General features: G+C 36.1%; 1 protein-coding gene across 1 annotated transcript in view; it reads left to right on the top strand.

The window, feature by feature from the left end:
- The window catches only part of LOC149256349 (cysteine-rich receptor-like protein kinase 44), a 34,102-nt gene extending 11,557 nt beyond the window's left edge, over positions 1-22,545 (top strand). The window contains exons 5-10 of the mRNA XM_089455331.1: positions 13,246-13,480; positions 20,084-20,228; positions 20,342-20,643; positions 22,091-22,125; positions 22,233-22,304; positions 22,424-22,545. Coding sequence (XP_089311457.1) covers positions 13,246-13,480; positions 20,084-20,228; positions 20,342-20,643; positions 22,091-22,125; positions 22,233-22,304; positions 22,424-22,545 — 911 coding nt within the window. The remainder of the gene's footprint in view (positions 1-13,245; positions 13,481-20,083; positions 20,229-20,341; positions 20,644-22,090; positions 22,126-22,232; positions 22,305-22,423) is intronic.
- Positions 22,546-22,762: the final 217 nt, after the last annotated feature.

Genomic DNA, 22,762 nt, shown 5'->3' with positions numbered 1-22,762 from the left:
AATGGTTGGTTTAGCGTTGGTATAGGTAGTGTAGGATCTGATATACTTGCCAATATTCTGTGATTTTTTTGCCAATTAAAATACTTCTACACTACTTCCATTGTCTTCTCTACACCAAAGTGCTCTCTAGCCTGATTGTAATGTTCCTCCTAGATTAGCAAGGCACACTCACTTTAAGGAACACAAAGGTGTCCTAGGCAATGCAATATTCCATCCTAGAGGTGGTAATATGGAACTAGCTTACCGGTCCTCAACATCTAGAAGGTGGTCATGAATTCTAAAGTAATGTTGTATAGTTACAACCATGTAGAGGTCTCTTTCAAAAAATAGTTGAGAACTATGGTTAGTGCCATAATCGGTGGTCGACTTAAGTAGTCTGTAACATGATTGGTGTTACTCGTCTTGTATTTGATGCTCAAAAGGAATTTTTGTGAGTATGTGGATCATTTTTTATGGTAGTCATTTTGTAACTTCCCTCGTGTCAACGAAAATTGAAGAGGCCTATGATACATGTGGATGATTGTCTCCTTCCGTATCATATAATGTTTCCATTATTTGCAGGCCTATAGAATGGAATATATCTCCTTATCATAGGTGGGGTATCCTCAGACAATATCATAGTGTTTCACTATAATAGGCTACCAGATGCCCTCACTAAATGAGTATTGCACTAAGAGCATAGTTAAATGTATCTGTGTCAATCTCAAATGGTTGTTGCAGGGTTGGAAGGGTCAAAACTATTATGGAGAAAAGATAGTGTTTTATCTCTTCCCTTGGTTACTCTACTTAAGGGTCAAGCGATATAAGCGAACCTCGGCACAAACCTTCAGTAGAAGTTAGTAATGACCAAGAAGTTAGGAAGCTCTATTAGAGTTTTTGATGTTAGCTAATAAAAAATGGTTTGGATCTCAGCTAAACCTACATGCACTCCTTGGTCATCAATAATTTAGTTCGGGTATTAGATCTTTTCCATGGCAAAAGGGCATGTTTCCAGGTTAGCACATATTTTGCGCTACCATAGAGTGTGGAGGACCTAATGAATATGTTACCAATGTTCTTCCCAAACCCTACTAAAGATGAGGATATCATCTAAATATACAACCATGAAAAAGTTGGTGAAAGGCTAATATATCATCCAACATCCTCTTGAAAGTTGTTGGGGAATTTTTCATGCCAGAAGGCATGACCAACCATTCAAAAGGACCCTCCGTGGACTTGAAATTAGGCTTCCACACTTTAGTTAGTTCTATTGGTACTGGTGGTAGTCAGACTTCAAATCAATCTTATTGAAATGATTTTCTCCTTTGAGTTGTTCAAGAAGCTCATCAATCTGAGCAATCGGTACTGGTTCTTGATTGTGATTTTGTTTAGGGCTCAATAACCAATGCAGAGTCGCCAGGTCCCATATTTATTCTGCACAAGTACAATTGGGATTCCACATGGTGAGGATCTCATTCAAATGTGCCATTTTTGGAGTAGCTCTTGAATAAGCTGCTTGATTTCATCATTCTTCGTAAGAGAACAGTGATAGATTGGCTCGTTGGGCATGTGTGTGTTGGGGGTAAAGTCAATTTAATGGTTGACCTTATAGTGAAGAGTTATCCATGTGGAGGAGGCCAATATGTCTTCATTCTCTTCCATGATCTTATTCATTTGTTGTCGCTACTTGGCGGAGCCTTGTGTGGAGGCCATGGATGTGGCTACAATAATCCCATTACTTTGAGATAAATTCAAGAGGAATAAAATTTTCCTATTTTATGAGAAGATCTTACTACATTAGTTAGTAAAAAGGGTTACCTCTGGTATTTTGTATAACTGTCTAGCCAAAGTAATAATAAAACTACAAGGTCTAGACTCATATGTAACATGTCGCTTCAAAAAATATGGTTGGCCTAACAAAAAATCATAATCTTCAAGGGCAGAAACATCACATAATGCCTCATCCGTGAAATTCTTGATGCTATAGGGTAGGTGGCATTTTTGGTTGACTCAAATATCTTTCCCTTGGTGGAGACACCCAATGGTGTACAACTACAGGCATTGAATTCTCAATAGGCCTAGCCACTTAATGACCTCTGCTGATGTGAGGTTCATTTGAATCCAACTATCAAAAATGAATATAATTAGGGTGCCCTTCTCCCATATTTTTGCATGGAAGATTCATTCACCTTCCTTCGAATCTTCAAGGTCACTTTGTTTGAACCTAGCAGTGGCAATGATGGTTTTAGATTTTGCATCAATGATTTTTTCCCTTGTTTAGGTTTTGTTGAAAGATGAAACCTACATTCGATTTTCAGGCTTTTAGCTCAATTACGAGAAACTACTTTTCATGGAATTATTTGGTGTTATGAGTGGCACTCTTATCAAACTTGTACCACATTCTTGTATCTTTCTTCATATTCCCAATGCAATTATTTGTTGGCAGCTTTGATGGGTTGTCCTAGGGTGTTCTACCCTATCTATATCCTTTTTTATGTGTTTTTTGGATACTTGTACCCTACTTTCTTTGTGAATGGTTGGTAGAATCAAAGGCCTTACTTCTTCTACTTAAACTTTTTCTCAATTTGAATAGCATATTACTATGTTGCACCAAGCAAGGAGATGTCTAAAACACCTTATTTTGTTTTGATGTAGTGTAAAATAGTCGCGGTACTTAAGCACTAGATGTCACTCAAATTTTTTGATATCCAACTTGGTGCACAAGGTGTGAAAGATATATGTGAACTCTTGCATGGTTTGTTCCCTTTTTCACCATAGTGTGGCCCATCTCATGTACTAGTCTTCATTGCTTCCAACAAGCTAATATTGTTCCTAATAACATTTCTAAAAGTGGCATAACTGGCTGCAACTATGGATAGTGGGGATTCCCCTCTAGCCCTTTGCTCACAGTAATTTTAGCACCAATTATTGACATGAGGGGTGGCCTTAAAGAGTGGAAATATAATATTTTCTCTATCGGAAAATTTGTAGAATAAAAAATACCATTCTAGTAGATTTAACCATTTTTCTAGATCATTTTTGTCTATCTAATATTCAAATATAGGCATATAAATATTTACTGAACTTTAAATGGGGTGGCAGCTCCAAAGTCGCCATTTGATGAATATGCATCTCCTATTGGCATCCCTCGAAGGATCCAGGAAACTTTATCCATCATTTTGTTCCTTTTTTGCTCGAAGGCTTCTTCAAGCAACATCTTAATAAGATATCCTACTCCCTCATCCTTTATTTCTTCTTCCATGGGAAGAAATTGGGTTCAGTGAGGATGGTCTTGCAACTGTTCAAACAATTTAAGTCCCATCTCCTTATACCCCAACCTCGTCAGGGACATGCATAGAAAAATAGAGAAAGAATATACCACTTTGATACCACTGATCAAAATTTATGAAGGGAAGAAAATGAAATACATATTAATAATAAAAAAACATAGATATACAATGAAACTTGACTTCAACTAAATAATGGGAAAATATTAAAAATGATATACAAGTAGAATGAAGCAAACTAGCTCGAACAATGGTAGCTTATCTCTAAGAAGAGATGTGACACCTACACACCTTCATCAACTATATTATATTGAGCATAACAAGAGTTTTTATCATTAATGAATAATGAGAAACCATAAAAATTAGAAACCCTAACCCTAGGAGATGAAGCACCAAAAGCTTATAGGCATCAATGGGGTGAGTTGGAAGATCAAGTTACCAAGGTTGTCACTTTATCATACGATATTTTTTTGGTGCACACTATATCCCATTTGAAAGGTCTATCCAAGGAGAACACATTCCAATTGCCATGTTTCCCAAACAAATTTCGTTTTGGGCCTCAAAATGGCTCTAGAAGTTCACGAAATAAAATTTGATAAAAATAGAAGTGTCAAAATAGGAAAATTATGCTATGAGCCAAAGGAATAGATGGGGGGCTACCAATATCCACCCGAATCAATACTAGATTATGAAAATTCGTTTGACTGTCCATGGGGTCTAAATATGAAAGCTATTATTTCCCTTGAGAGAAAATGAATAAAGATGAAAGGAAATAACAGGCTAATTGTAATCATGCTTAATCCTCATGAAGGAAAACAACACATTAAAGCATTGCATGATGATGCAAAATAAAAATGACAATACCAAGTCATGCAGGAATACAAAGACAATATGGAGCCTAATGCAGTAGTAAAATTATTTTAGGTTCATCCCTTCCCATTAAACAAAACTCGGATACCAAGATCTATGAATGGAAGATTGAAAACTATGAATACAAGGCTAAAGAATGTTTCTATATTAACGTAGTACCAATTATGAAGACCTAACCATGTTTTATAGTGAAATAAGTTCCTGTTATATATGAAATAAAATTAATGCAATCCATGACACTACTTCCAAAAGAGCTAAAGAAGAAATTTGGCACCTCCCTAAAATTTAAAAACATAATTCTCCTTCAAATCACCTTGATAATGTTTCTAAATTAGTAGATGAATAAGGAAGAATATGATTTATTTTCTAACTTTTGCTATAAAAGAAGAAAGATCGTGGGATGCTCATGCCCCTCAACTTTAGACATGGAAACATACTACTACATATTTTTTTGAATATTTTTGGGGAAATAAAATATATATATTGGCCAACATTCCCCAATTTAAGTTAAGATGTGATGTGACAACCCACGTTGAACAATTTGAAATAGAATGGAAAAGGATTGTGTACAAAGATGAGAGATTCTAGCCATAGATGTTCCACAGTAATCTCAATGGCATTTCTAATAAGTGGTATAAATTTGAAGAAGATTAAGGATAAATAATCCATTTGAATGAATTAAAGAGTAATTTTATAGTATGCTTTGAGTTTAATCATGCCGAGAAAGAATTAATTGAAGAAGATCAACAAATTGAATACATTATTAAGAAAGAAACTCTTTTAGAATTAATGGAAATAGGAATAGTGAAAGTCAACTATTGATTGACTTTGAGATGAATATAGATATATATATATATATATATATATATATATATATATATATATATATATATATATATATATATATATCATTTCAACAACAAGTAGAAACGGAAGCCTCCCAAATCAACATGGACAGCATCAATATTTGAGGGAAAATATTATGATGGGAAAAGGATCACCCTAAGAACCATAAACAAATTAGAATGATACTTAAGATATATATAGAGAAAAAAATAAAAATCTTAGAATCTAGACTTCCCACATTCATACTAAGAAGTGAAGGTAGGATACTAGAAACTCGAGGATTCAAAGACTCCTAAATGGATGGATGTCAAATTAAAAATAAAAAAATCGACATATATCATGATGGTTGACTAAAAATTTCTTGAGTAGGTGATTACTGGCTAGAAAAATAAACCATTGAATTCACCAACCTTCTTAAGGAGTATCAGGATACATTCACAAGAGGCTATAAATATTTTAAGGGACTTGTAGAGGAAATGGGGGAGATGAAAATCAACCTCATGCTAGGATCCGAGTTGATTAAGAAATGATTTATAAATTGGCCCGCAAGTAAAATTCAATTCTACAAAAAGAAATTGAAGGGATGCCAGCTATTGACATCATATATTCTATAGGAATGTTAGACTTGACAAGTCTAGTGGTTGTGCAACCAAAGAAGCATGACATGAAGAAATTAAGAAGCTGTGTTGATTTTTGTGGTATGAATATGTTAACAGTAATAGATCCATGGCGAACTCCACTCGCTAATGAAATTATAAATGAAGTTGCAAGGCATGAGCGCTACTCATTCAAAAACTGTTTCTCAAGGTATTTAATCAAGTACCCATAGTAGAATATGACTAAGAAAGGATAACATTTGTTTCAAAATTTGGTTATTTTTAATATCAATTTATGTCATTTAGAATAAAAAAAAACTTCCCCAAAATTGTAATAAAATCATTCCAGGAGTATATTTGTAAGAATATAAGGCCTCATCACATTACAATGAGGCAAAAAGGAGATTTAACATAAATGAAAAATGAGGAAACCCTAACATCCAAAATGGTAACCATAGGAGATCAAACACTAATAGTATTGTCAGCCATGATGGAGTTAGTTGGTATGTCAACTTCCGAGGGTTTTAACTTTTGCATATGATATTTGCATGGAAAACTCAATAGCTTGTTGGAAAGGTCTAGCCAAGAAGTATGCATTCCCACTAGGTCAAGTTGAGAGCTTGCAACTAACAATGAAGTTCTGGCACATAAAATAAAAATTGTTTAAGGCCTTAAAATGGCCCTGAAAGTTCAGGAGAAATTTTTTTATAGAAAAAAATAACAAGATGGAGAGATTTTCTTTGAGCCTGTGGAATATGTGGGTGTCCAAAAATATCCACTAGGATCATGGAGTTCATAGCTTCAATTGAAAAAATATGGATGAATATGCCTCATGATGCTTCTGTTCTCCTATATTTTAAAATGATGGAACTTGGGATACAAAATTTTGAATAAGGCCAAGGAGAATTTCTTGGGTCATCCAGTGAAGTCCCATCTTTGGATTAATTTAACTCTTAGATTTATTCTCTTGAAATTGCAATTAAATTGACCACTCCAAACCCCCCATTGATGAGGATATTGTACCTTATTTATGCCTTGATGGAAATCATTAAGGAATTGTAAGAACTCATAAGACCACTTACCCTTAAACTCTTCTCGTAGTTCATGACAATGACATGATTCTAGGGTCTCCCTGGAATCATTAGCCTTTAGGAACATGGAAATAGAATAATATGTGGCAGGGCCCCCTCATGGTGTGTTGTATGTTTTCGATAATGACCCATAAATTCATACATGTAAATAAGAATTCTTGGCATATGTTTGACAAAGGACACTACATGGCATAACCAATCTGAGTGCATTGCACCTAGTATATTATGTATTTAATATTTTGGTTTGCTGTGCGATGTGAGCACATTTTATTTTTGCATGTGGTTTTTTTTGGTTTGATGTTTATGATGAGTGCTTCCAATTCATATTTGTCAATTAAATCCCCTTGACCCTTTTCATAAGTACACCCACGATGAATCTATAAGGTTACATATGTTAGTCTTTTAACTATGTTGATGTTTATCAAAAGGAATAAGGATTGATGCAAACATGCATGTATACAAAACACAGATTTAAAATAACTTAATTTAATGTCGTAAGTAAGAGTTGAATCGCATGTAGCTAGTACATCATATCCAAAAATCCAAATTTTTGTAAAATATAAAAAAAATCCAAAAGAAAAAATAAAGTAGATGATCATTTTCTTACCTAATTTATCCATGGTTTCTTTCTCTATGTGATTTAACCAAGGGTATTGACTTTTGGATTGTTTTAATAGGTATGAGTGACATTTTTAGGGATATTCATTGAACTTGAGGTTGCGTTTTCAATCTCAACATATAGTGTTATGTCACTCTCTACATTTTCACTTTCGTTGTTAACTATCTATGTTTTCTTCAATGTGTCATAAGTCCGACCCCCGTAGGCTACAAAATTAACCCCTTATTTATTGAAAATAGTAACTTGAATGGTAGAGCCTACCCTTAATGGATACCTTAGAATAACACTATCTTACCATTTTTGTGTCCATGTTTTGACATTTTCTAGGCCAAAGAATCATCCTATAAACCCACCATGAAATGAAATTAAGTGTCATATCTCTCTCTTCTTCTCACTTTTGGCCACATCTCGAGGATGATCCAAATCACTTTCTTATGGCTTTATAGTTATTGAAGTTTGTTGTTACTAATGTACTAGTGCTTATTTCTATGCCTTTTTTATTCCCTCCTTTGTTTACTACCATCGCAATCACAATTTATGTCTTTCTATTTGAGCATGTTGTTCTTTTTTCTGGTAATCTTATCCTTCCTGGAGATATTACTAGGATAACTAAATTTACCTTACCAACCTCTTTACTTTCCTCTACATAGGAAGGTTTCACGAACCTAGAACTTGATGCCTCTCGTTTATACCAATCATTTCTTCCATATGAATTTCCTTTTCATCTTATTCCTACTCATTAAAAATTGAAATCCATAGAGCTTACTCTTCTCCATTCGTTTCATTTGTTAAAACAACAAAAACTTATACCAAAATAAATTTTACTTTTTCCTCAACTCATTAAAATATCAATGAAAAATACACTATTGAGTACATTTTTAACTCCTTTTGGAACTCATTAAAACTAAACAAAAAAAACAATATCGAAATTACTTTTATTACCTTTCATGCTTGCTAATATATGAAGGTGATACTAAAAAAACGCATGAGCAAATTATTAATAAACATAAAAGTTAAAAAATCACAATCACAAAATACACAAAGATCTAGTCGGAAAGAGAGAAAGCCATCCAACCTGTTAGAGTTACAACTCTAATTTTTCTCATCAATCAACTTCATTGTTTATAGTACAACATATATTACCCCACATCATCAAAAACATGTAAATCATCAACATTAATTATATTGTAACATTAATTTATTAACTAGATTTAGAAAAGCATTGGCTAAACCTCAAAGCACCACAAAATAACCAAGCTGAAAATTATGTATCAAAAATGAATGTAAAAAGCCACCGAATATATTTTTTCCAGGAATTGGCACATGTAAGGGGGCTACCAGCCCCTACTACACCTAGTGCAACAAATCATGCATAGGTCTTCTCAACCCATCAATACACCCAATGGAACGAATCACACATGGGTCTTGTCGCGCAAAGAGTATGGAACACACAAAAAAAGCAAGCCCTCTAATAACATAACATGACCAAAGGAAATGACACTCTTCAACGAAAATGCTAAGCCCTAAAAGATATCACAAGACATGAAAAAAAAACAATGAAATTTTGGAAGTTTTACTTAATCCAACACAACTATCACTTATTACTAAAAATCAAAACACATAAAACTATCATATCAAAAAGAATAAATGTAAAATTTAGATCAAAGAAATCCCACAAATCAACAACATATACCCTTGGGAAGACACAATATTTCAAATTTATCCCCTTGGGAAAGACACAATGTTCCAAATTTATCTTGTCTGTCAAGTGGATATTTGATGATGGTCATTTGTTTTTCATATCTGTAAATTCAATTATTATGTATATTTTCTAGTGTCAATTCTTTTTTTGTGTTGTTATATGCAATTTTGTTATAACAGTTGGGAGGTAAGCTTGCAAGTACTCATGTTTAGAAAAATGAAATGTAATACATCATTAGTCTAACTCTACAACACCAAAAATTATATCGAGGTTCAAGTGGTTGTTAGAAACCACAACTCTCTAGAAGTAAGGCTCAAAACAAAACAATTTCTCAATTGGGAAAGGTGCAACAACTAAAAATATAATTTGAGGAAGCAAGATTCTATTATATTTCAAGCTTTCATTTGCACTAAAAAAACTATACAATAATATGACATATATTGTAGTAAATATGTCTATTTATATAAACATTGGACTACTAAGTAATCAATATTTTAAAAAATATGTAATTATAGAATTCATATTTTTGCATCTTTGCATGTGTGCTAAGATATATTTGATTATTTATAGGCATTTATTTTGACACACACATATATTAATGTAAAAATGGAAAATACCGTTTCTAAACCTCTAAAAATGCAATGTAGGATCAATGATATCTCTTTCAATAATACATAGAGAAATAGAATTATTAATGTTATTATTTTAAAAATCGGTTATTCATATGACCAAGTAGTAAACAATACAAATATGAAATTTTTTACTGGATGATGGACGCTAAAAATATCTTTTCCAATCATCCATACCTTAAATTATTGAGATCATTTACCAGAAAATATTCTCCTGTAAATGTAACAATATTTTAAAATGTAATAATCTTTTCCAGAGAAGCACATGCCCCTTATGTAATTTATAATGATAAAAAATTATGTCAAATACTTTAAACATCAAACTGTTAAATTCCATAAATAAGATTCTCACTTATCTCATAAATTAAATAGAGTTGAAATGCCGCAATATATTTATTAGACATAAAAAAATAAGCTTACAATTCCACCATTACACCTTATAAGCTTACAGCATGCTTACAATAAATTATAAGCTGATAATAATTAATTTTACGAATGAAAATTTCACTCACTAATAGGGAAGGTTCTCATGAAGGTTCTCATGAGAAAGACAAGGGATAAAAAGGGACATATACAATAAAATCCTATTGATGATAGAGATGAATAAAAAATCGTTTTAAGAATTAAAACTTTAAAAAACAAAGTGAATAATTTATGAAATATATATCATTGTGAAATTAGAATATAGTATTTCCCTAATTTTTCTCTATATTATTTCATAACCAATTGATCAAAATTACTGAAAAGAAAAAATAAGATACAACTGAAAAAATAAAATGGTAAAGAGAAATAGTTGGTGCAACTAAAAACTCAACTTCTATGTGTAACCACTAATTAGAATTGAAATCATTTAGTAAAATATATGATTTATTATTTATATACTTACACATCAATTTTGCAAAAGTTTTGTTACCATTAAAATTCCTAAAAACATTTCGTACCTCAAACTCCAAGCCTGCTTCAGCTGGCCTCTTCCTTGTAATTATCCTTTGGAATTCGCGAGTTGCCATTGTAATTATAAACATTCTCACGAACTAAATAAAACGCTAATACATCGCGCTGACGTGATTATCACGAATACAGAATCCTATCAAAAGCACAGCCTCTACCATGCAACATTCTCATGCTTTGAATTTTGTTAATGGCGGAACCGCCACGCTTTTCGCCGTTTGAATTCCTCCTTCATAGTGAGCCCCTCTTTGTGTGACCCGTAAAATCAGGGCTAGGAAAATGAATGAAGTAGGTTAACATTGCAACAACTCATCAAATCAGACACAGGGCAACGCGTAAAATCAGGGTTAGGAAAATGAATAAAGTAGGCGAACATGGCAACAACTCATCAAATCAGACGGTGGAGGATGGTTGGAATTTTGGTAATTTTAATAAATTTTATAAAATTTGTGTTTAAATATAGTCAAACACCTAATGTTAAATCAAGTTTTTGATAGTAAAAATAGATTAAATCAAGTTTTTGATAGTAAAAATAAATTAAACCAATTTTTTGATAGGAAAAATAAATTTAACACTCTCACTAATTTTAAAACAATCCAAATTCTAAAATTTGATAATTATAAAAAATTTACAAAAATCCAAATTTTTTTTTATCAAAATATAACAAAAATCTAGTTAGGCTAAGGCGACCATCAAATCACAGTCTAGTTAGACTACGGCGATCAAATCGGACCCCAATCTAGACCGCGCTTTTCGGGGTTTGAATTTCTTTTCAATGTGGCTCATTCCCCGCCGTGTCTGCGGGAAAACCGTAAAAACAGGGTTATGCTATCACGTTGAAGCGAAAAATGAATAAATTATGCTGCAACATTGCAACGTCTCATCAAATTAGTAAGAATCGAGAAGAGGCGGTTGAGCTATCAAATTAGTAAGAATCGAGAAGAGGCGGTTGAGCTAATGCCCGATCTGATATGAAGATGAAAATATTAATCGGCTGCATGTTACTTTTCCCCACTGTATGGACGCCTCTGCATCTCTTAGGAGCTGAAATCACTCCCATATTTTCTCCCATTTGGTATGTTTGTGGGAATACAAGATATATACATGGTGACGATTTCCATCGTAATCTGAACCTGGTTTTGGAATCATTGATGGGAAACACTTCGACCAGTGGATTCAGTACTCATGTTAAGGGACAAAACAAGTATAGTACTGTTTACGGGTTTTTCCAGTGCAGACCAGATTTCAATTCCTCCGATTGCAAATTGCGGGCACTTGCAGCTAAAAAAGGCATTCTTCAGAAATGCCAAAGCACTTCTGGATTCATTTTTATAGACGGTTGCATTTTACGTTACGACAATCATAATTTTCAGAACGATTATAATGAGAGTAGCAAGTTTGTTAAAACCTGTAGCCCTATCGTAAGCGCTATGCCAGAGCAATTCGGAAATACTACCGAGGAGGTACTGTCAAAACTTATCGACAAAACTGTGCAGCGTCACACACTTTGGGTTACAGACAAATTCGAAACTGGTTATCCGGGTCTGCCAGAAATCTACAGCATAGCCCACTGTTGGGATTTGACCCAAACGAACTGCCGATCCTGCTTAGATAAGGGTCGATCGATTATATCTGGTACCCGTCGGTCGACCATATCCAGTGCGGGATGCGAAACTGGAGTCATTGGAGCATGCTACTTAAGTATGAACTGCATTTTGCGTTACGAAGTCTTTCAGTTTTTCAATGCTTCCTTCATCCCATTGCGGCCTGCGCCACCGCCCGGTGAAAGTCATCCTGTATCCGGTATTTTCTTTCAGATGTAGTTTACAACGATAAGGGATATAGGTGTTTTGTTCATATTCTGCAATAAAAGATAGCCACTTTACTGAAGCTACCTGTGCAAATTTGCAGGAGGCAAAATGTCTAAGGTGCATCGTATTTCTTTCAGTGTAGTAGCCGTTATGGTTGGATTAATTGCAGCCACAGGCCTTTGGATGTTGAATTGTCGTCGAAAACCTGGGGAACGCATTTCTAGAAGCAGAGGTTCTGAAATTGCTAAGTCATTTGTGTGTGCTTCATAAACATGTATCATGTGCACTGTTACATCGATTTTTTAACACAAAATAAATAGACGCAATCTAAACGTTTTCGCAGGTGGAGGAGGAGAAATTAACTTATCACCAACTATAGCTAATCCGGAACTTATAATCAAGTACGACATACTGAGAGAGGCTGCGTCAAATTTTAATGAGGAAAACAAGGTTGGCCATGGAGGTTTTGGATCCGTCTTTAAGGTAAGCGCTTAATATTATTGTTTTCTGTCGAATTAGATATTTGGGACCTGCAGCTTCCATAAAGAATAGAAATAATTTTAAAGTTTTTTGAATTGCTGTAGGGGATTCTACCTGATGGAAGAGAGGTAGCAATTAAACGGTTGAATATAGATTCAAGGCAAGGAGACACTGAATTTCTCAATTGAAGTTGCTTGGTTGCTCCGTCAAAAGCTCAGAAAGGCTACTAGTTTACGAATACCTCCAGAACAGCAGTCTCAACAAGATTCTATTCGGTAGTTTATCTCTCTTTAACTACCTAGTCGCAGCATAGATCCTTGACCTGTTCGAGTTTTACAATGTAACTTGCTAAGGTTTTTGCTTGCTGTCATGCAATGAATGCAGATAGAACGAAACGCCATTTGCTTGACTGGAGAGAGAGGTACGAAATCATAGTTGGAACTGCGCGCGGGCTGGCTTATCTTCACGAGGAATCTGAGATTCGGATCATCCACAGAGATATTAAAGCAAGCAATATTTTGCTTGACAATAAATACAGACCCAAAATAGCAGACTTTGGTTTAGCCAAACTCTTTGGAGAAGATCAGAGCCACGTTAGCACTAGGATTGCTGGAACTTTGTAAGAATTCTCATTTCAATATCTTGATGTCACCAACTTTATTAATAAATTATGTTGAAAATATAATTTCAACTGCGATCGCCGATATCGCATCGGCAAAATGAAGTGAAGGAATTATAAAGGAGCCTTTGTGTTTGCGATAAGCGATCGCCGATATCGCATCGGCAAAGTCAAAGTGAAGGAGTTATAAAGAAGTTTTTGTGTTTGCGATAAGCGATCGCCGATATCGCATCGACACTTCGCTATCGGCAATATCATAGGGTCGGGGTCTTTGACATGAGTAAAGTTGCGATGCGATGGAGTGGACCCGATGGCTTCCCAAAACCAAATTGCATAATGTTTGAAATTCACCCGACGGAAAATATTAAATGTTGCGTGGAGTAAATCTAAGTTTTGGTTGACCATACGTCTTAATGAAATGTCATAGTGGTAGGTAAAATATTAAAGTTTTACATAGAGTTCGTAAGTTTTTTTTATGAAAAGGTATGGGCGTATGTACTTATTACATAAATTCTGTATGGGATAGGTGTATGTAATTTATTACTGTGTTGACTTGTGTTTCTTGTATGGCACACGGGAAGTTTAAGTGTGTATTCACAGTAGAGAAATACATGGGGGTGCAGTAAAAAGAAATATATACACAGCAGTGTGAAAAATGTGAAGAACCAGAGGGTGAATGCACAGCAGTGCACAAATGTAATTGGTAATGTTTTGTAAGGAATTGTAAAACAGAGGAATAGCAAAAACCATGTGTGGTTTTGCATAAAGGAAATGGTGGAGTGTGAAATTTTGTAAGCCTGTGTGAATTTTGTTTACAGCAGTAAACTTATGTAAACTTTTGTTACAGCAGTAAGTTGTTTTTTTACAGCAGTGAATATGAAAATGGTTTTACAGTGTTAAATCCCTCTCAGTAAAAGAGGATGAAGTTTGTATTGGTTTTTAATGAATAGAATGTTTTAGTGGTGGTGAAATACTCTGGTTCTCTGAGTGAATTTTTTTAAGTTGTCTGTGCATAAAAGATCCTGGAGCAAAGTAAAAACAGAGCATTACCTCTGTTTGTTTGAATATTTGGTTTTTGGTATTTTCCCCATTAAAATATCCAACAGTGGTATCAGAGCAGGTTTAGGCTCTTGAAGGTGTTCAAGAAGCTGAAGGGAGAAGGTTGTTGCTGCAGCAAAACTTCTCAGGCAGACAGAAGACTCAGACAGCAAAGGATTCAGGTATTTCAAAAGTTTTTTTTGTGTTGCTGAAGAAGCAGTGATCTGTTTTAAATACACAGTCAAGGAATGGCCAGCACAAGCACTGGTATGGGTTTGTTTAACACCCAGCTCCCACAGTTTAATGGGAAGAACTATGATTATTGGTCAATAACTATGACAGCCCTACTTGCCTCTCAAGATTTATGGGAAATAGTTGAAGATGGCTTTGAAGAACCAGCAGATGAAACTGAGTTCAATGCATTAACTCAAGGAGAGAAGGATCTACTTAAGAACAATAGGAAGAAGGATTCAAAAGCCCGAGTGTTGTTGTATCTAGCAGTAGACCAGAGTATGTTTCCAAGGTTAGCAGCAGCTAAGACAGCCAATGAAGCATGGCAAACCCTTAAGACAGCCTATCAAGGCATGGAAAGAGTGAAGACAGCAAAACTACAATTGCTGAGAAAGGATTTTGAGAACTTGAACATGAAGGAGTCAGATAACATTGACTCATTCTTCACTCATGTGATTGGTGTAATCACACAAATGAGAACTCATGGAGAAACCATTGAAGATAGAAGAATAGTGGAGAAAATATTGAGGGTCTTACCCTCAAGGTTTGATGCCATAGTCACCACCATTGAAGAGACAAAGGATCTCTCAAGATATTCAGTTGATGAGCTACATGCATCACTGATAACACATGAACAGAGGTTGAGTAGGAATGAAAACTCATCTCTTGAGCAAGCCTTCAAGACCCAGATGTCCTTTGGAAGAGGAAGAGGTCAAGGCAGAGGAAACAAGAGAGGAAGAGGCAGAAGCCAGAACAGAGGTGGAAGGAACAGCCCATCAAATGCACAAGGAAGAGGCAGCAATCCAAATCAGAACCAAGGTCAAGGCAGCAGTCAACAAAGAGATCAACATCATGCTCAAGGACAAAGGTATGATAAATCTAATGTTCAATGCTATTATTGCAAAAAGTATGGACATTATGCTAGTGATTGTAGAAAGAAACAACATGATATGAACAGCAGACAAAATGCAAATGTTACAAGAGAAAACAACAGTCAAGAAAATGTCCTGTTAGCTTGTAACATGGCTGAAACACATAGTGAGGACATATGGTTTTTAGACTCAGGTTGCAGCAACCATATGACCGGAAACATTGCCTTCTTTTCTGCCCTAGATAAAAATGTGAAATCAGAAGTCACACTAGGAACTGATAGTAAAGTGTCTGTTATGGGAAAAGGGGAGGTAAAAATATTTACAAAACAAGGAGAAAGGAAAACCATAGCAGATGTATACTATGTTCCCGGAATGAGATGTAATCTCTTGAGTATTGGACAGCTTGTCCATAAGGGGTACAATGTTTTCTTTAAAAATGATGTGTGCACCATCATGGATATACCACCCAGCAAAAGATGCATTGCTGAAGTGAAGATGACAAGGAACAGGATGTTCCCTCTTAGAATAAGAGCAGACTTGAAGAACAAGAAGGAAATGGCAGCGGTCACCCAAGAGGCCTTCCAAAGCGTGCCAAAGGATGAGAACTGGTTATGGCACTTGAGATTTGGACATCTCAATTTTGGAGGTCTGAATTTGTTGAGTAGGAAAGGAATGGTAAGAGGATTACCATTGATAGAGAAGCCGGACAGCCTTTGTGAAGGTTGTATATTGGGCAAACAACACAGAGAGAGTTTTCCATCAGGGAAAAGTATAAGGGCAAAAGCACCCTTAGAGATTATTCATTCAGATTTGTGTGGACCAATGCAAGCTCCATCATTAGCTGACAGCCTATATTTCTTGACATTCATTGATGACTGTACAAGAAAGACTTGGATATATTTCCTTAAAAACAAAAGTGAAGTGTTTGAGAAATTCCAAAACTTCAAGGCATTTGTTGAAAACCAAAGCGGGCTGCACATTAAAGTTTTGAGAACTGATAGAGGAGGTGAGTATATCTCCAAGGAATTCCTAAGATTCTGTAGAGAAAATGGAATTCATAAACAGTTTACAACTCGGTACACCCCACAGCAAAATGGAGTTGCTGAAAGGAAGAACAGGACCATCATGGATATGGCGAGGAGCATGTTGAAGGCAAAGCATTTGCCAAATGAGTATTGGGCTGAAGCTGTACATTGCGCAGTTTATATACTGAACAGGTGTCCTACAAAAGCAGTCTTGAACAAAGTGCCAGAAGAGGCATGGAGTGGGAGAAAGCAAGGAGTCACCCACATGAGAGTTTTTGGGTGTGTGGCCTATGCACACATACCAGATCAGCTAAGGAGGAAGTTGGACAGCAAAGGGGAGAAATGTCTTTTCATTGGATACAGTGAGGAATCCAAAGCCTACAAGCTGTACATTCCATCTACCAAGAAGTTCTTTGTAAGCAGGGATGTTCAATTCATTGAAGAGGAAGCTTGGGATGGAAGCATAGAGAAAACAGTTAATGTCAAGAACTGTTTGTCTCATGATGAAGATGAAGAGGAAGTGGCTGAAATACATTCCCAAACAGCAGCGCCAACACAAGGACAGCAAGGTACACCATTGAGGATAAATGAGGGTGCTTCTCCAAGCACACCACAAGGAGGAAATTCAAGTGCATCTTCAAGCACTTGCACACCAAGTGAAAGAGGTAAGAAGTTTAGAAATCTAAGTGACATTTATAATGAAGGAATGAATTCCTTATTTGCCTTGTATTGTCATGTTGATGATCCTATTCATTTCGAAGATGCAATTAAAGATAGGAAATGGATAGAAGCTATGGATGAGGAGATGAATGCCATAGAGAGAAACAAAACATGGGATTTGGTTGAGTTACCAAAAGGCAAAGAAGTCATTGGTGTGAAATGGGTCTATAAGACCAAGAGCAATGCTGAAGGCAAGATAGAAAGGCACAAGGCAAGGCTGGTTGTCAAAGGCTACAAGCAGCAGTACGGGAGAGATTATGAGGAGACTTTCGCCCCGGTTGCAAGAATGGAAACCGTGAGAGTAGTGCTGTCCATAGCAGCTCAAAACAAATGGAAAGTCTACCAAATGGATGTGAAATCAGCATTCCTAAATGGAGTGTTAATGGAAGAGGTCTATGTGGAACAGCCTCTCGGCTATGAGAAGAAAGGTGAAGAGCACAAAGTGTGCAAATTGAAGAAAGCTCTTTATGGGCTGAAGCAAGCGCCAAGAGCATGGTACAGCAGGATAGATTCATATCTATTAGATAATGAATTTGACAAATGTGAAGGAGAACCCACAGTCTACATCAAAGAAAAGGATGGTAAAATTTTAATTGTTGTCTTGTATGTAGATGATGTTATTTTCACCGGAAATGATATTTATCTTATTGAGAATTTTAAATCAGTCATGAAGGATGAATTTGAAATGACTGACATGGGTTTGTTGAGATACTTCTTAGGCATAGAAGTAGATCGAAATGAAAAAGGAATTTTTATATCTCAAGCAAGATATGTAAATCAAGTTTTGGGCAGATTTAAGATGGAAGAATGCAAGGCAGCCATCACTCCCACAGTGATAGGATTAAAGCTCAGCAGAGAGGACAACAGCAAGGATTTTGATCCTAGCTTGTATAAAAGCATTGTTGGCAGCCTTATGTATTTAACAGCAACTAGACCTGATTTAATGTATGCTGTTAGTTTAATTTCCAGGTTCATGGAGAGGCCAAAGGAGGGACATTGGCAGGCAGCAAAGAGAATTTTGAGGTATGTGAAAGGTACCAAAATGTTTGGAATTTTATATCATGCCTCAGAACATTCAGATTTGGTTGGTTACACTGATAGCGATTGGGCTGGAAGTGTAGATGATCGGAAGAGCACTTCCGGTTATGTTTTTCATATGGGTTCAGGAGCCATTTCATGGGCTTCTAAGAAACAGTCCATTGTAGCATTGTCTACAGCAGAGGCTGAATATGTGGCAGCTACAGCAGCAGCATGTCAAGCAGTGTGGATGAGAAGAATGTTGAGAAGCTTAGGCCAAGAGCAGGCAAAAGCGACAGTCATCTTTTGTGACAATAGCTCTGCTATTGCATTGTCAAAGAATTCAGTGTTTCATAAGAGAACGAAACACATTGATACAAGGTTTCATTATATCAGAGAATTGGTAAGCAATGGAGAAATCAGTTTACAACATTGCAGTACTCAGGAACAGGTAGCAGACATTTTGACAAAGCCATTGGATCAGAAGAGCTTTGAATTTTTGAGGAAGTGTTTGGGTATGATTGAATGCCCGACAGTTGAAATTAAAGGGGAGTGTTGAAAATATAATTTCAACTGCGATCGCCGATATCGCATCGGCAAAATGAAGTGAAGGAATTATAAAGGAGCCTTTGTGTTTGCGATAAGCGATCGCCGATATCGCATCGGCAAAGTCAAAGTGAAGGAGTTATAAAGAAGTTTTTGTGTTTGCGATAAGCGATCGCCGATATCGCATCGGCACTTCGCTATCGGCAATATCATAGGGTCGGGGTCTTTGACATGAGTAAAGTTGCGATGCGATGGAGTGGACCCGATGGCTTCCCAAAACCAAATTGCATAATGTTTGAAATTCACCCGACGGAAAATATTAAATGTTGCGTGGAGTAAATCTAAGTTTTGGTTGACCATACGTCTTAATGAAATGTCATAGTGGTAGGTAAAATATTAAAGTTTTACATAGAGTTCGTAAGTTTTTTTATGAAAAGGTATGGGCGTATGTACTTATTACATAAATTCTGTATGGGATAGGTGTATGTAATTTATTACTGTGTTGACTTGTGTTTCTTGTATGGCACACGGGAAGTTTAAGTGTGTATTCACAGTAGAGAAATACATGGGGGTGCAGTAAAAAGAAATATATACACAGCAGTGTGAAAAATGTGAAGAACCAGAGGGTGAATGCACAGCAGTGCACAAATGTAATTGGTAATGTTTTGTAAGGAATTGTAAAACAGAGGAATAGCAAAAACCATGTGTGGTTTTGCATAAAGGAAATGGTGGAGTGTGAAATTTTGTAAGCCTGTGTGAATTTTGTTTACAGCAGTAAACTTATGTAAACTTTTGTTACAGCAGTAAGTTGTTTTTTTTTACAGCAGTGAATATGAAAATGGTTTTACAGTGTTAAATCCCTCTCAGTAAAAGAGGATGAAGTTTGTATTGGTTTTTAATGAATAGAATGTTTTAGTGGTGGTGAAATACTCTGGTTCTCTGAGTGAATTTTTTTTAAGTTGTCTGTGCATAAAAGATCCTGGAGCAAAGTAAAAACAGAGCATTACCTCTGTTTGTTTGAATATTTGGTTTTTGGTATTTTCCCCATTAAAATATCCAACAAATTACAGTATATGAACCCAGTACAATTCACATCTGTGAGAAATCATCATATAACTTTAAAAAGGTTAAGATATGTGGATTTCATTGTGCAGTGGTTACATGGCGCCTGAATACGCCTTCCGTGGACAGCTCACAGAGAAAGCAGATGTATTCAGCTTCGGAGTAGTCGTTCTTGAGATTATCAGCGGAAGAAAGAATCAGAGTTTGCCCCAACACACGGAATTTCTTCTCGAGGCGGTATGGGTCACGTAGATCTCATTTTTAAAATAACATTGCTAGTAAAACGTCCATAGAATTATGGTTATTCTTAACTGATGTTTTATATTTTGTGGATATTGGTCAAATACCAGACATGGAGACTATATAAGGAAGAGAGAACGTTAGAACTTATGGATCCCTCATTGGAGGGCAGTTATTCTTGGGAGGAAGCGATGAGAGTGATTAAAATTGGTCTTCTGTGCACCCAAGCAGCTGCAGCTTTGCGGCCTACAATGTCCCGCGTGGTGTGGATGCTGACGAGTGAGCGAGAACAAGTTTCTTCGCCGACAAGGCCCGCATTCGTAGATGTGGAGAGTGTGGACACACCTCACCAGATTCGGCGTCCTAGCCATTCAGGAAGTGCCGATCCTTTATCAGGCACTGTGGAGCCCAGGTGAAAATCAGCCAATGGTAAAATTTATAGAACTTATTTGTCCACCGGCCATGGCAATGTATATAATAATGATTGGGTAACTTACAAGGGATTGAATTTTGAATTTCATGTTTCAAGTATTATTTTAATTATATATTATTATAAAGCACCCTTGTTCCATTAATTACATCACTGAAACTAGATATCACAAATCATGATACAGTTTAGTGTTTAAGCTCTCTATGTAAACACTTCAAATTGTTTACCTTGAGAACGACTACGGAATTTAGTTTGAAAATAAATTTATCCCGAGTAGTATTCAATTCACCTTATCAGTCATCAGTCATGAGATGAAAGATTATTTGTAATTACATAAAAATGTTTTTATTTTCCTTTTATTTAAAATTGTTGATAATGTGATTTTTGTTTATTCATTTAAAATTTTTCCTAATATTTATACAATAAAATGAGAATGTGCTTATTTTTAAAGTATTTTATGGTGTTTATTTATATTTTTCAGTATAAATGTTAATTAGTTTTTTTTATTGTTTTTTCCTTTCTTAAATGACCGATGTTTTTGGTTTTTTTCTTAATTATTTGGTTTTTTCTTAATTTGTTTCCTAAACAACTATACAAAATATTTAAAATATTTATTTTAAATACGGATCTAAAATGAGTGGGATCCAATTTTTTTAGGTATAAATGTTTTTATGAGCTCACATTATTTTTTTGTATTTTTAGATTTTTTTATTTTGGCCCTGTTATTACCCCAAGAAACTCTCCTAGGTTGTAGCTCGGAAGGAATGATGTTTGTCCAAGCTAGATAACCACTTCTACTTTGTTTCACTCCAGACATGCATGAACACCATCAGACTACAAGGCTTTAGACCACCAAATGCTCATAGTTTAGAGATTGGGTGAATACAAAGAATACTGACCATACCAGCAGATGCATAAAACCATGTGATGGCCGGCTGCAACCAGTAAGAAGCCTGTAAATCTATTCTACTAATGCACAGACATGATGACAACTCCCTTGCACTAGATAGAAAGAAACTTGAGTAACCTATTCAATAATACATTCAATAATCTAACACATAGATAGGATGACAACTCTCTAGTGCTAAACTTCAAAGACCAAGAATACAGCACATCAGGCATAGCTTAGAGCAGAAAAAAATGGAAAGTGAGCAGTTAATAGCAAAAGAAGTTTGTATTAGTTGAAAATGTAGACAAGACGTTGCAAGTGACAAAATATCTACAGTCTCCACAAGTTGAACCTTACATCAAAATACCAACCATCAACCTTGATTACATCTTGTTTCTGGGTATTTATAGATTTACATTACAAGGGCACTTAGCCATTTAGGTATGGAGGGGTCATAATCGCCCACCAACTGCATTTAACTGCCTGATGGAGTCTCTGACTGTGTTTTCTTGTTGTAATGGATGAATGTGATTTTCTCAGGTGTTGTGTTGTCCTCTTAGGCACTTGGAGTGCTCGTAACAGTGGGGTTCCATAACTAATAAATGCAGTCACAAGGTCATGTTGCGTCCTTTTTCCCCTTTGCCACATTGTCTTTTTAAACATGGTTGTTGGGGTCTGTCAGTGACTGGTACTGGTAAGCCGGTTATCTTCATTCTCAGGCAAGCGGAGTGGTCAGGGGACGTGGACTGCATGGGTGAGTGGATGATTTAGATGAGAGGGAAGGATGGCCTTCAGATCAGTAAGATGGATGGCAGTGATGGCTTGGCAAAGGCTATCGGCCATGGTAATAGCAGGGTGAATCGGGGCTGTCAGATCTTTGGCAGACAGATCGGACGGTGATCGAGCGGCGGAGCTACGCAGGTGTTAACGAGCGGGAGCGGATTGGTCGGGCGGTTTTGGTATTGATCACACCGCTTTTGGGAATTGAGCAGTAAAAGGACAGGGGCGTGCGATGCTACTCAACAATTGACACGTAGCGACAGATGAGAGAGAAAAACCGCTCTCATCACGGGCTATCGTTCGGTCAGGTTACGGGCATGGGCAGAGCGAATGCCGTCGGATCGGGCAGAGATGGATCAGACGGTGGAGGAATGATCATGCACGTTGCTTTATCGGGCGTGGTGGGAACCGTTAGATCAACGGGGAAGATAA

This window comes from Pinus tabuliformis, chromosome 7 (genome assembly GCF_031772625.1).
Source record: "Pinus tabuliformis cultivar Carrire ecotype Pingquan chromosome 7, CPIR1, whole genome shotgun sequence".
Taxonomy (NCBI): domain Eukaryota; kingdom Viridiplantae; phylum Streptophyta; class Pinopsida; order Pinales; family Pinaceae; genus Pinus; species Pinus tabuliformis.
The sequence above is the reverse complement of the archived record's forward strand: the minus strand, read 5'-3'. Positions and strand labels throughout refer to the sequence as shown.